At 46.9% G+C, this 12802-nt stretch overlaps 1 protein-coding gene across 4 annotated transcripts in view; it reads right to left on the reverse strand.

Moving 5' to 3' along the window:
* The window catches only part of LOC144178933 (uncharacterized), a 64240-nt gene that overhangs the window by 49932 nt on the left and 1506 nt on the right, over positions 1 to 12802 (reverse strand). Inside the window, exon 1 of one of the 4 annotated variants that reach the window (XM_077707085.1) lies at positions 3067 to 3232. The exons of the other annotated variants lie outside the window; for them this stretch is intronic. Within the exon in view, the coding sequence (XP_077563211.1) occupies positions 3067 to 3168 (102 nt within the window). The 5' untranslated portion in view covers positions 3169 to 3232. Of the gene's footprint in view, positions 1 to 3066; positions 3233 to 12802 lie in introns of those variants that run through there. 4 annotated transcript variants of the gene reach the window in all.

Below are 12802 nucleotides of genomic sequence, written 5' to 3' on the forward strand. Positions count from 1 at the left end.
GTGTGAATAGTGATAAGAAGAAACGATCAGTAGAATGCTGCTTATTCATGACGATGGCTACGTCCAGGGGATTCACTCTGCAGGTGACAGGCCTTACGTAGATCCAACCACGCGATGAGAAAAATTAGCTGTCCACTTTTCGCTTATACTTTTTTTTGCATACCACAGGATGTTGTGGTACAATAAATCGCCATAGAATGAATTGAATTTTCTACTGCCGCATACCTGAGATTACAAAATTAAATTAAACAAGCAAAAAATTTAGTGCCCTTCCACTCTGTGAAGAGGGAAGCCCTGCGAAGTTCGACGGAGTCCACGAAGTGCACGAAACAACGCAGGTTGTGTCTCAAATTCGCGATTGAGCCTATTTTATCACCAATTACCTGCATGAAACTAGGGAGGAATGGAGCTTTATTCTACCGGACAAACATGGGTCTGTCTCCTTCCCGCATCGTAGGCATCTTAGTTTGCCTGTAACTCAGTAATTCACTCCGCTCTACCACGGAGGACGCCGGACAGGTCGCATTGGGCTGTTTCGCGTCCGAGTTATACCGCCCGCCACCACAACTGTCGTGTCATCAGTGAAGACATAACACCTATAGCTGCACGTGCACGCACTCCCCTCCCTCTACTCCGAACCCATTCAAACATTAGCCAGTGTTAAGATTCAACACGCCGCTAACCCGTGCGCCAGTGATACAAGGTGAGATACTCCTGTGTTTAGCAAAAATCCCGCCTTCGTCGAAGGCGTTGAGGCAAGAACCCGCCGCGCAGGCACCGCCAGCGATGACTCAAGCCGCGGAAGTTGCAAAATACAAAAATAACTGTTCTGCACGCATACGACTTGCATCTGCGGGCGGGCGCCGCTCGCCGAGACCTTCTTTCCCCCACTCTCATACTCAACGGGCGCCGCTACTGCCGGCTCTCATCAACCCGGGAAGAGTGTTTTGTGCGTCTCTCCTTACTTCGGGTCACGCGAAAAGCTCTGCAACGGCAGCGAAACGGTTGCTGCTGCTGTGTATAAATCCTATGTTTTCTGCCGCCTGTGCCGGACCGCATCAGAGCGGCGTTCCCAAGAGGTCGCTCTGCTCAAGTCATGCTGTAGTCTCGCCCGTAAGGGTACAGTTTCTGAAACGTCGCAGTTCGCCTCTCGCTATGCAGCAAACTATTTAAGTTTGCCCTTCGGCTTTTTGTCGTCATCACCGAGGCAGCAATATGTGCTGGCCACTCGCCCACCACACTACCAGTACATGACGGAGATGACGGAGCTCGCTACGAGGACGCCCTCCCCCATGTAACACCAACAACTAGTGATGTGCGCATGCTTAGTGCGAAATATAAAGGTGAAAATGTCGCTCTGAAGCCCCTTCCAGCTCAAGAAAAAAATATTGGCTCTGAGGGCGTTTCAAGCGGGTGAGTTCCTATTCATTTCGATTAATTGGAAGCTACCGAGCAAAAGCCCATGATCCCGGACATGTATGTATTTTCGGGTTAGCTGCATGTTGTCCTGCTAATCAGAAAGCCGTTGACTAAAGACGTAGCACGATACTTAACTCGAACCCCTAAAAAATCGCACGACAGCATTTCATACGGCAGGAAAAGCTTACTCGGGCTCGGACCGCGGCCTTTGAAATAAATAACAACACAAGCTTACTAGCGTAACTGGAGCGGAACGCAAAGATACAGCGGGACGACACTGGACATGATCTGATTCTATTACACAGGACACGCGAACTTCGATACCTGAAGCACCGTCTTGCGCGTTGCGCTTTTTTTTTTGCATGGGGTGACGTCTATTCGGTTTCGGTTTATTGGTGCGGTTGACAAGTTACAGAGGCTAAACAAATAACTCTAGGAGGTCCCATAGTCATAGACTGGGGAGAGGGAGGAGAACTCCTAGCCTGGGAGGGACCTCTTATATAAATCTATTTCCCTTTGCATAATAATCAAATACTGGGTGCGAGCCTTTAAGAGCAGACCATCAAGTTCTTTGTCTAGGATTGCCAGCGAAGGCGCGCTGATGCAGGCGCCCATTTTTTTTGTGTGAATTAATAGGCTTTGAAGATTTCCATCTCACCCTACACTTCAAACCGGCCAAGCACACTGGTCTTCTAACTGATCATACGTGGTGAGAGAGAAATCTCGTTTATTTATTTATTTATTTATTTATTTATTTATTTATTTATTTATTTATTTATTTATTTATGGTAAGGTTTAACGCGCCGACTCAACGCAGGCGATGCGCTGTTGTGGAGGGCTCCGGATTATTTATGGCCACCTGGGGATCTTTAACATGCGTCGAAATGTTGTACACACGGGCGTTTTTGCTTTTTGCCTCCATCAGAAAAAACCCCGCCGCGGCCGGGAATCAAACCCACGTCCTCTAGCTCAACAAAATCTCGATTATTTGCGCAGGAGTAGGCTGGCACAAAATGTTTGATTGTTGATCGCAGGGATAACGCGTTTATAGAGCGCGGGCGTGAAGGGTTTCTGCCGACGTGTGTGTTTGCTTATATGATGTAATAAAACTCTGTTGAAATCTATAGCGTAGTCTCGTGTTCCTTCTTTACAACCCTTCAGAGTTACGCTAATAACCGTGCCCTATTATGCTCGATACCAAATATATCATATTTTCGTCTGCTGCAAAAAAAAGTTATTCTCGTACCTTTGTGTTGCTATTTACAACACAGCTTGGCAAATTCTTTGGTTCATTTCTTTTTGTTTCCTAGATTAACTTGGGCAACTTTTCTCACGCAGTTAACACACATTACGTTGCCTACAAACGTTTCAGTTGTGCCCGCTCATTCAGGCAGCAGCTACTCTGAAGCGAAGTCAGCCAATGCCTAAAATACAGATGGCACATGGGCTACTGTCAAGGTATTTTGCTTCCTGGCCTTTTCTGACCTTAATACGCTCTAGAAACTGACAGGCGCAAGTATTGTGTGTGTCCTGTTTTCCATTGGAATAGCAGAATAATATGCGACATCAGAGATGGATGGACGCTAATATCACAGAGCCTCTGCCGGACATTGCAGCCGCATGCTGGTACCACAAAAGCAACCGTACCTGACCAAAGATGGGAATGCAACCGATTTCCGTAGACCCCTCACTCGTTTCTTGCCTGCTATTCTTCTGAGGCACCAGCGGAGCTCTAGCCACTTCAGTCATGTTTGTCGAACTCCCGCCGGAGCTGCCGCTTCACAATAACGGTCGCGTGAGAAGCGCCCAGGGAGACGAGAGAGACCGAACGACGGGGGGTCGTGACAGGCGCGGCCACCACCGCGGAACCTCGCAGCCGCGCCATGATTGGCGGAAACTGACGGCATGTTGGGGTCCTCCCGTAGACGCCTGCGCGCCTCTCCGGGTCTCGTCGCAGTGACCTCGACGAAAACAGTGCGAGAGGGAAACGCCGAAAGTTTTATGTCTACGCTGGGTGTTTTCACGAGAGGTGGGACGGCGTGTCCGGTACACGTCTTTAATTTTGACAAATTTTTATTATATAGCTCATTTTGCACAGGAAAAAATAGATGTGAGGTTATTTTGTGAATAACATTTTCCATTCAAAACAATTTCCAAAGCCGGCTGGGGTCACTGGCGCGTTGAGCGGCTCGCGGAGAATTCGAACCTTACTGTAGAGCAAAGACTACTGCAATGGAAAAACATTGCATACCTTCAAATCATTTAACGTATTCGTGTTTGGCTTGCAGAGCAAATTTTTATGTAAAGAAATTACATACTTTAATATGATTTAACATATTCGTGTTTGGCTTGCAGAGCAAATTCCTGCTAATAAAAATAACAAATAAAATAAATGCAGAAAATTGCTCGAATGTGGGACCTTTTTCTTTGAATATAAACAAGCTAGCAAGTTTAAAATATTTATGGTTATTCTTCTATCCTTTTTCATCTTCGTGCTAAATTTGGATTATGTAGTCAGGATGGCTTAATTTGAAAGAAAAGCCCTGTACTGCTTTTCGGTTTATTTTGGAAGCCGACAAAAAACATTCCATCTTCGAATTTTTTCGAACTTTCACAAATTTTAGGGCAAGGTTGCTCACTATCACCTGCATCAAAAACACGTGGTACTTTTTTTTTTGCAGCTAAGAAGAGCTAAATGTGGCCTTTACAACGTCATATACCTTGAGAAGGCCATCACCGCAGTACTGCAGTGACATACTCGTGTTTGTAGGAAGATTATGACCGCGATGTAGGGCGAGAAATGGCCGTTACAAAGAGAAAATCATCAAAGAAATATTGCGGTGAGCGTGCTTTGTTGACTTTAAGTGTGAAGAAAGTACCCGAAATTTCAGGAAGTTGTAGAAAAGCACCCCAAGTGGATCGTTAAAGCTAGCGCACTCGCTCTTCCGTATGCATCTCTTCATTCACTGCTCCCCGTTTTAATGCGTAGAATTCTTTGCCGAGTACCCCCACAGCCAGGACCGTATAATGACCTCATTTCAACAAAAGTTTAGATATCGCGGAGGTTACAGCTGCTATACGTATAATACCGTAAATGAAGATAACTGGTCGCACGACGTTATGAAAATCTAAAAAATAACATTTTTTTTTAAAGAAAAACACAAAATGGCGACTCGTGCAACGTCGCGCATTCCCAATTTACTGTAGATTTCGCGAAAGTTCCACCTGTGATCGCTATAATAGCGTAAATGAATATAATTGGTTGAACGGAATAATGAAAAAGTTAAAAAAAAAGAAAAACGTCATTATGGAAAATGGCGAACAATATAACGCCCTCCATTTCCATAATAATGCAGATTTCGGGAATGTTCCACCTGTAGTGGTTAGAATAGGGTAAATGGAGATGATTGGTTGAGCTAAATTTGGAAAAAATATAATAAATTACAAAAATAACAATGAATACAGAAAATTGCAATCCGTATAACGACCTGCATTTCCACAATAATGCAGATTTTGCAGACATCCCACATAAAATCATTATATTAGCGTAAAGGAGATAATTGGTAGAAAAGTTCTGAACCACTAAAAAGATGAAAAAAAAAATAGAAAAATAATTACAGTAAAGGGCGAACCATGCAACGCTCTCCATTTCCCCAATAATGCAGATTTCCTGAAAGTTCCGAATGTAATCGTCATAACAGCGTAAATGGATATAATAGGTCGAACGAAATTTTTGAAAAAGTAAGTAAGAAAAATATTAAGCAATTACAGAAAATGGCAAGCCATATAACGCCGTACATTTCCATAATAATGCAGATTTTACGAATGCCTGACTTCGAAGCGTTGATAGCCTAAATGGAAATAATTGGTCGGACAGGATTCAGAAAAACCCGAAAATTTGGCTGTAAGAACTCACACTCATGACAAGCGCATAAGAATTCTACGCATTAGTCGATAATTCTCTGATTGTCTGTAGGCTTTTTCGTACAACCTCCTTGGGGACGACGCCGCCGAGCGTGCGCCTGCCCTGTGGGACTCGTATACTCTCGTAGGTCCAGGAGGTGTTCATGAGACAAAATACCTACGGCAACTTCGCAACACCAACCCCATACGGAAAAGAGTTCCGTCACCTACAAACGAAACTACAAGCGCGTTAAAAAGACCCCTGTGGGCCTTCGCCACCCCCCTACCTTGAATCCAGTGTTAAATAAAGTGGCACTACTAACAATATATTAAAAAAGGACACATGAACGCAACTACAAGAAACTGGCAGTGAACAAGTTTCACTGAGACAAAAACGCAAGGGGGGGGGGGGAGAGAGCGGAGACGAAGTTCGAAGTGTGGAACGCACTGATTTCGGGCGGTCGTGGCTGCATGGAGGTAATAAAACAGCCCGGTTAGCGGTTTCTTACGGAATGTCCCTTTTCTTGACCTGAGTAGCGACTCTCCGTCGCGTCACGGAGCTCGCACTCGTAGATCACCGGCATGGATGAAGTACTTGCATAGGAGTTACGCGTGCCTGGAGGGATGCCACCGAGGGAGGGTAGGTGCACTTTCGGACAGGATTCCTAAGGCTCTATTTCGAAGGGTCGGGGGAGGATGGGGGGGGGGGGGGAGGACTCAAGCCTCACAAGCCCTCTCCCTTGCTACGTCCTTGCATTGTATTTTATTGTGTTGTACCGTACTGTATGACATTGTAGGTATTCCAAAGAGTCACTTAAAACTACGAAGGACTTATGCATCTCTAAGAGTGCGTATACCGAGTCCTCTTTAGTAGGCTTTAAAAGGCACAGAAATGCTTTATAGAGTTTTCTGTCACGCAGTTACCGGATCTTCCATATGTGACTTGTTGATCCTGAAGCCAACCATCTACTGCATTTGTATTTTTCTAACGACTACATGCGTGAATTTCACCAGTTGTGCATTTATTTTTCACACGTAGGCATAGATCGGCAGGCTCACTCCCGAGTGCACAGGCACACCAATCATCACCACTGACGAGTGAGTGGTGAGTGCGCCTTCCCATCGTTCTGGGTCTGCGAGGGCGGGTGCCAGTGACTGCGAACTCGCGGTAAGCCTCACTCCCCGTTCGCGAGTGTGAGCACCACTCCAGGGGCTCCCCGCCCGCCACTCACGATTGTGAGAGCCACTCACGACTGTTTAGTGGCGCTCGTGAGTGGTACCGGCTGACACTGATCACGGCTTTTTGATATTACAGAAACTCACATTATACACTTTTGTAGAAAAAAATTTGCTACTTAGCAAAATATATAAATGAGTGGTTAAGGCAAATCGGGGAAAAACCTAAATAAAACAAGAGGATCGAGGAATGATCCTTAATAAATACTTATCAGCTGCGACGTGCAGAATGAGCGCATCCTGATCCAACGGGCCATACCAGCAGCGGCGGCGCCCGGTGTCCTGAAGTGAGGCAACCCACCACTTTTTTTTTTTTTAAATGCAGAGCATTTCAGTAACTCACGATGTCACCCGCGTTGACGTCCGTAGTCGCAGTTCGCACCGCTCCAGTCCGCACCCCTCCCCCTACACTATATCAAAAAATACTATCCGGCGCCTGGTTTCGATCCCTCGACCCTGCGGGCGGAACGCAATGTACATGGTGCTCTACCCACTGCGCCACAAAGCCGACACAGAATGGGAGGCTACGAACGCGCCTTATATCCTTGACTTATTCAACCTGCGTCAAGAAGCTGCTGATACAACGCATTCACTACCACCAACTCTCCAAACACTAAACGTTAACGCAATACACCCACCCCCTATGCGACGCATTTACTCGACTCCCCCGCGCGGGGAGATGGGCCCAATTTACGATAGTAAGCGAAAAAAAGGGGCAGTGCAACGCCGGCACGCGGGAGAAAAAGCAAGCACAAAAAAGAACAGAACTCCCGCTGGCGCAGTTTCAGGCAGGGGGCGCGCGAGCCCTGCGAAGGCGGGAAATTTGAATTTTATCGGGTGATGGCAGTGAGCGGATAACGGCGCTACAGTCCATTATGGCGAATCACTGCTCTGCACTTCCGTCAAGCTTCCAAGTTGAGTGGAACAGCTTTAATTTTTTTGCTCAATAAACTTTTGCCTTCTCCTCCTCCAGGAGAAATCGTTTCAAAAATATGCGCAGTAGTAATTATGCGTAAAATAACCACAATAAAAACAAAACACAGACAATGTAAAAAAGAATTATCAGAGATCCTAAATAAAAGTCCGTTTTTGGTTGTAAGTATTAAACATAATAATGGGTACATCGGGAAACCTGCAATTTATTTCTACTGTTCACTTTCTTGCTTTTTTTTTTCAGTCATTAATTGGCACACCAGAATATCTCTTTGTAGCGAAATGGCCTGCATTCAAATCTGCGGGAGCCTAACTGTGGGTGTGGTGAATGTTCGCGCACCCAAACAGAATGTCCATGTAAAAATAAACCAATAAAAATGCTGTCTGTTCCTTATATTCCGTAGATTTTGCATTTTGTTATAACTGTTTTTTTTTCTCCTAATTCAATGATTCATTATCCCTATTTTTATGTGAGAAATTTGTCGGAGTAAAGTCGTTTTCTTTAGAGCGAAGCTATATATCGCTTGTTTGTATGCATTTCTTCTGGTCGTGGCCCGCCAGCATGGTTGTCCAGCAGAGAACGGTTTGCGGCAAAGCGAAATTTTGCCAAATCTCTAAACATGGGCGTTCTCTGTTTTTGCCGTCATCAGAAAACAGCCGCAGCTGCTGGGATGAAATCGGCGTCTTTGGGATGAGCAGCACAGCGGCCCTGGCCACTGAGGTACTACGGCGTGTTAACCGCTAAACCTTATTAACACGGTTCAATTAAAATTATTCGTCAGCCACAGAAACTGTGACTGTGTTTGTCTCGGTAACCATCGTGCAAGGCGCCGTCCATTGATATGCAGCGAGGCCGCTTCTTTGGTTCCGTCGTGCTCTATTACTGCATTCGGGGTCTTCTCAACCGCGGTACAAGAGCAGTAAGAGTCCTTCAATGCTTTTCTGGTCATGAAACTCCGCAGTCACGCTACGGGGGAGCTTCGTGCGCTGCCCAGGGAGGCCGCGGCGCGGTGCTGGTGTTTATGGAGGGCAGTAGGGGAAGTGGTCAAAGCGCGTTTGGCGGGAAAGGTCGCTCGCCGCCTTAGCGGTAGTGCGCTTCCGCTTTACGTGTCGTGTGCCGCTGAAATGGACTTATTTTGTGAGTGGCGAAAAAATTTGGCGTGAACGGAGATGCTGCTATTGCGTTCCTGCCTGCCGGTCTCTGGCCGTCTGGCTGCAGAGCAGCGGTGGTCGCTCGATGCCCTCCGATCTGCGGTGGCGCCCCTCGCGGTAAGCTTTGTCCCCGTACGAAACTTGGCCGAGAGTTCTATGACCAGAGACGCATTGAAGGACTCTGGCCGTACATTTGTTCTTCATCCCGACGAGAAGCTAGATGCCGTGCTCGGTGATTGTAATGACTTGCAATCCTTGCAGTGCTGTGAAGATGCAATCGGTCTCCAGCTGCCTGCGAGAACGCTGGCGATACCACGGCGTAATGAAGTTCCGTTTTCTGCCCGACGCCGGTGCTAGTGCACCGCCGTCCGGTTATGCAAAAATGCCTTATCACGTCTGTCTAGACAGCCGCAGGCGATGCTTGTGTTGCACCGCCTCTGGAACGCTTGGAGTACTCCGTTCTAGTACTTAGGGTTTGGACCTTTTAAATGCATAGCATTTTAGTAACTCACAATGTCACGCGGCGTTGGCGTGCCTTGTCGTAGTCCGCATGCGCGCCTTGTCGTAGTCCGCAGGCGCGCCTTGTCGTAGTCCGCAGCCAGGCCACTACACTATGAAAGAAATAACAGTTTCCGGCGCCCGGTTTCGAACCCATGACGCCGCGGGCGGAACGCAAGGTGCCCGGCGCACTACCGACCGAGCCACGAAACCAACACAGATTTCGATGCACCGAACGCGCTATATCCTTCACTCATTTCTAGTTTGTTTCGAAAGCGCCACAAGTTGTCCCGCGCCTCGAAAAGATGGCGACACGGGTGTCGCGATCGAGAGATACGACTTGCCGGCGCACCCCCTCGGAAATGCTGTGAATTTGATCGTGCCCCTCGCGAGGGGGATGTTTACGTAGTTGTCTGCGGGAAAACGTCATTTAAAGTGTTCGACTACCTTCTTCGATGGTCGTCCGAGTTGGGCGGGTGTGGGTAGCTGGGACAGAGACTGGTTCAGGTGGTTCCCTGTAGACTAAAGAACGACTGATATCAATCGGTAGCGTTGCGCAGTTTCCCCCGTATTCGATGCCCCTTGAACTACTGCGACAAAAACTTTCCTGCTCTTCAGAGCATTCGAAAGGTGATGACTGGTTTGATATAACGTTTGCAAACCAACCACAATGTTGGTGGACAAGTTGGCCACAAAAATATTTTCCGTGTAAGGGCCCTCAGTGAGCGTAAGGTCTGCTTCTAGGTCATTCCCGGTGGTGATGGAGGAAACTGCACACGAGGAGCAACTTAGACGACATATCCCTTGAACTTGTGCGTTGACGAATGATTCAAAAATTTCCTGCAGAAGTTTTGTGTCTTCGACTGGATCGAAGTATGGAGTAGCATGACACCGAGCTTACGGTATGCTTACCTTTTATAAACAGCCATTTTCCCCTGAATGGAAACAGTACGTGTATAATCCGCTCATGAGAAATTAGTAATAGCTATAAAAGCAACTTCCGACGGGTTAGGGAAATAGCAAGCTTTTCTGGCTGCACTTCGTGCACCTTGTTGCGCTTTCCGTTCCGCGACTGAATTTGGGAATTACCCTAACATATATCCCCACACAGAAGTGTCAGCACTTCGTAAGTTTTAGGGGCGAAGCTCCTCTTGCTCGGGCCCTGTCCCGTCCCTCGTAGCGCCGTGTACATACCGCTGATGATGATTGTGGCAGGATGCCCCTAGGGATTGGCCAACCAACGATTGGGCGAAGAGGTCAAAACGTTCAACGTGTTCGTTGCTGCCGAACAAAGTGGAGAAGAAGAAGAAGAGGTTGTCGTTCGTCGTGTGTGAGCTCAAGACACGTACCGAGGGTACGCGACACAAGACGCTCTGCAGAAGGCGACGGCCAAGGTGGCTAAAATTTCACACACCAAATTTGCCAACTTACCCATGGATATTTTCATCGTCCCAAACAAGCCCTACATGATCACCACAAACATCGACGTCGTCGACGGGCTTGTCAACGGAACGGTGGGAAGTCTCAAGCTTTGCGAGCGAGGATTGGTGGTCTTGACGCGGCGGTGCCCGGTTTCGATTCCACGACTCTCTGGCCGCGACAGGAGGTACGTGGTGCTCTTCCCACTGCGCTACAAACCGAGACGCGAGCCTGGCTACGAACGCGCCTTATGTCCTTCACTCATTGAGAGGGTGCGTGCCGTCAAGAAGACCTATAACAACGTGTCGAGTCTTTATGTGATATGTGGGCGAATGTTTCACGGTTTTACCGATAAGCATTTTAGCTTCGCCCCACTCATCATCATTCACTTCGTGGAGATGGCGGGATTTTTTTGTAACATCACTACAGCCCTCGGTATGTTTTACGAATCGAAAAGCGGTTAAGGTGAGGTGCTTCGTGAGCGACGCTCAGAGGCTGGCATCCGGTCGCTTCGGGGGCTTTCATTTGGAGCCTGCTCCTTCCTCGGCAGCACCGTTTAGCGAACGCGAGCGCTCACGCTCGAGAACTTTTAAAGACGGTAGCCTTCCTTGGGCTACTTAAACATGAAAAGGTTGCTTTGTCGGTCTGTCTGTTTGTGCGGGTGAGTGGCGAGAGCAAGCGCGAGAGAGTGCGAGTGGTGAGCGCGATGTGCACGGGAATGAGGAGGCCGACTAGGGAGCGTGAGCGCCAACCAGTGCTTGAGGAAAAATATTCAGGGTGTTTCAACTAACTTTAGCCAGAGCTCAAAAATATGCTGATGCGCTCTAAAACGGTGCGACCGAATGCATGTTGCTCACATTCCAATGTAGTGTGCCACGTTTTTCTTGTACTTTGCTTCTTTAGGTAATCAGTCATTAGACTGTCTTAGCAGACCGTTTTCGACGGTCCGCTCCGGTCCGCTCTAGGAACAGTATTTTTCAATTTTGCACGTTCTGGTTCATATTTTCGTCTTCGCGTTTCATTTGATGCCGATGGTACATTCCCGGTCAGTGTTAGAGGTAACACGGAGCGCGTGGACGGACTGGGCGTTTGCAAATACACCGTGTCACGTTTGCAAACACACTATGTGAAGTTGCAATGGTAGAACCTCTGAGTTTCTACCGCAGCGATCACAAGACAATACTTTGTAAATGTAAAGTTGCTCGTTCCTAAGTGACTCAAATAAAGTCAAGGCTGCGAGACCTTAGGAGCGTGTCTTCATTCTCTCACCTTACTTCAAACAAACCAACTATCCCTCTGTCTAACCACAACGATAGGAAAACGCGAAGCTTTAGGGCGTCTCCCCGCATCAAACCCGCCGAACCAGCGCTACATCCGAGCCAAGAAAACGATCCAACTCAACGATTAAACGACAAACTCAACGACTAAAGATTCGCGTTTTCCCATCGTTGTCGTTAGACAGAGGGGCAGCTGTTTAGTTTTGTTTATTTAAACATACTGTAGCCCTTATGGGGATATGGAAGCAGGGGGTAGGCACGAAGAAATATAAATTAAAACAGCGGTATTCACCAATACACGTATGCGTATAAACAAAACAAAGAATTTGGCCAACTAGCAGAGCAGGGCTCTGGATAAGAAGAGCAAGATCATATTGTTACGTGGCAGCACCTTTTAACACAGTATGTAGAATTCACCATGTTCTGTGTAAATTTATACGCACAAAACACAAATATACAATCACACATACACATGCACATCAAATAACACACGTTTCTTTTACTCATGCAGAAGTACGCAAAAATACACATATCACGGTTTTAAAGGAGGCTTGGATTACTGCTCTTCAAGTTATGCCAAAAATTTATTTGATGGGAGGGAACGCAGACTGCCTGGCAATGAATTCTAAACTTCTATGGTGCGAGGGAAAAAATATTACCTTTAGGCAAGGAAAAAAAAGCACATTTCAACGTATTATGCCTGGGTGATAAAGGGAAACGATCACGGGAATGCGGCTTCTTCTTGATGATTTCGAACTAGGGTGATTTACTGTGCAAGTGACAAGCGATACGCAGATACAACGACCCGATGAAAAAAAAATAACTGTTCACTGTTTGCTTCAACTTACTTCCATACCTTAACATGTTACGATGCAAAATTACCATAGGATGGATAGAATTCCCTACTGCAGCCTACCTGAAATTCTAAAATTAGAACAACTAAAAAAAAGTATTAGGTAAATTCG

Source organism: Haemaphysalis longicornis, unplaced genomic scaffold (assembly GCF_048455015.1).
Source record: "Haemaphysalis longicornis isolate Haplotype H1 unplaced genomic scaffold, Haemaphysalis longicornis Haplotype H1 scaffold_4, whole genome shotgun sequence".
NCBI lineage: Eukaryota > Metazoa > Arthropoda > Arachnida > Ixodida > Ixodidae > Haemaphysalis > Haemaphysalis longicornis.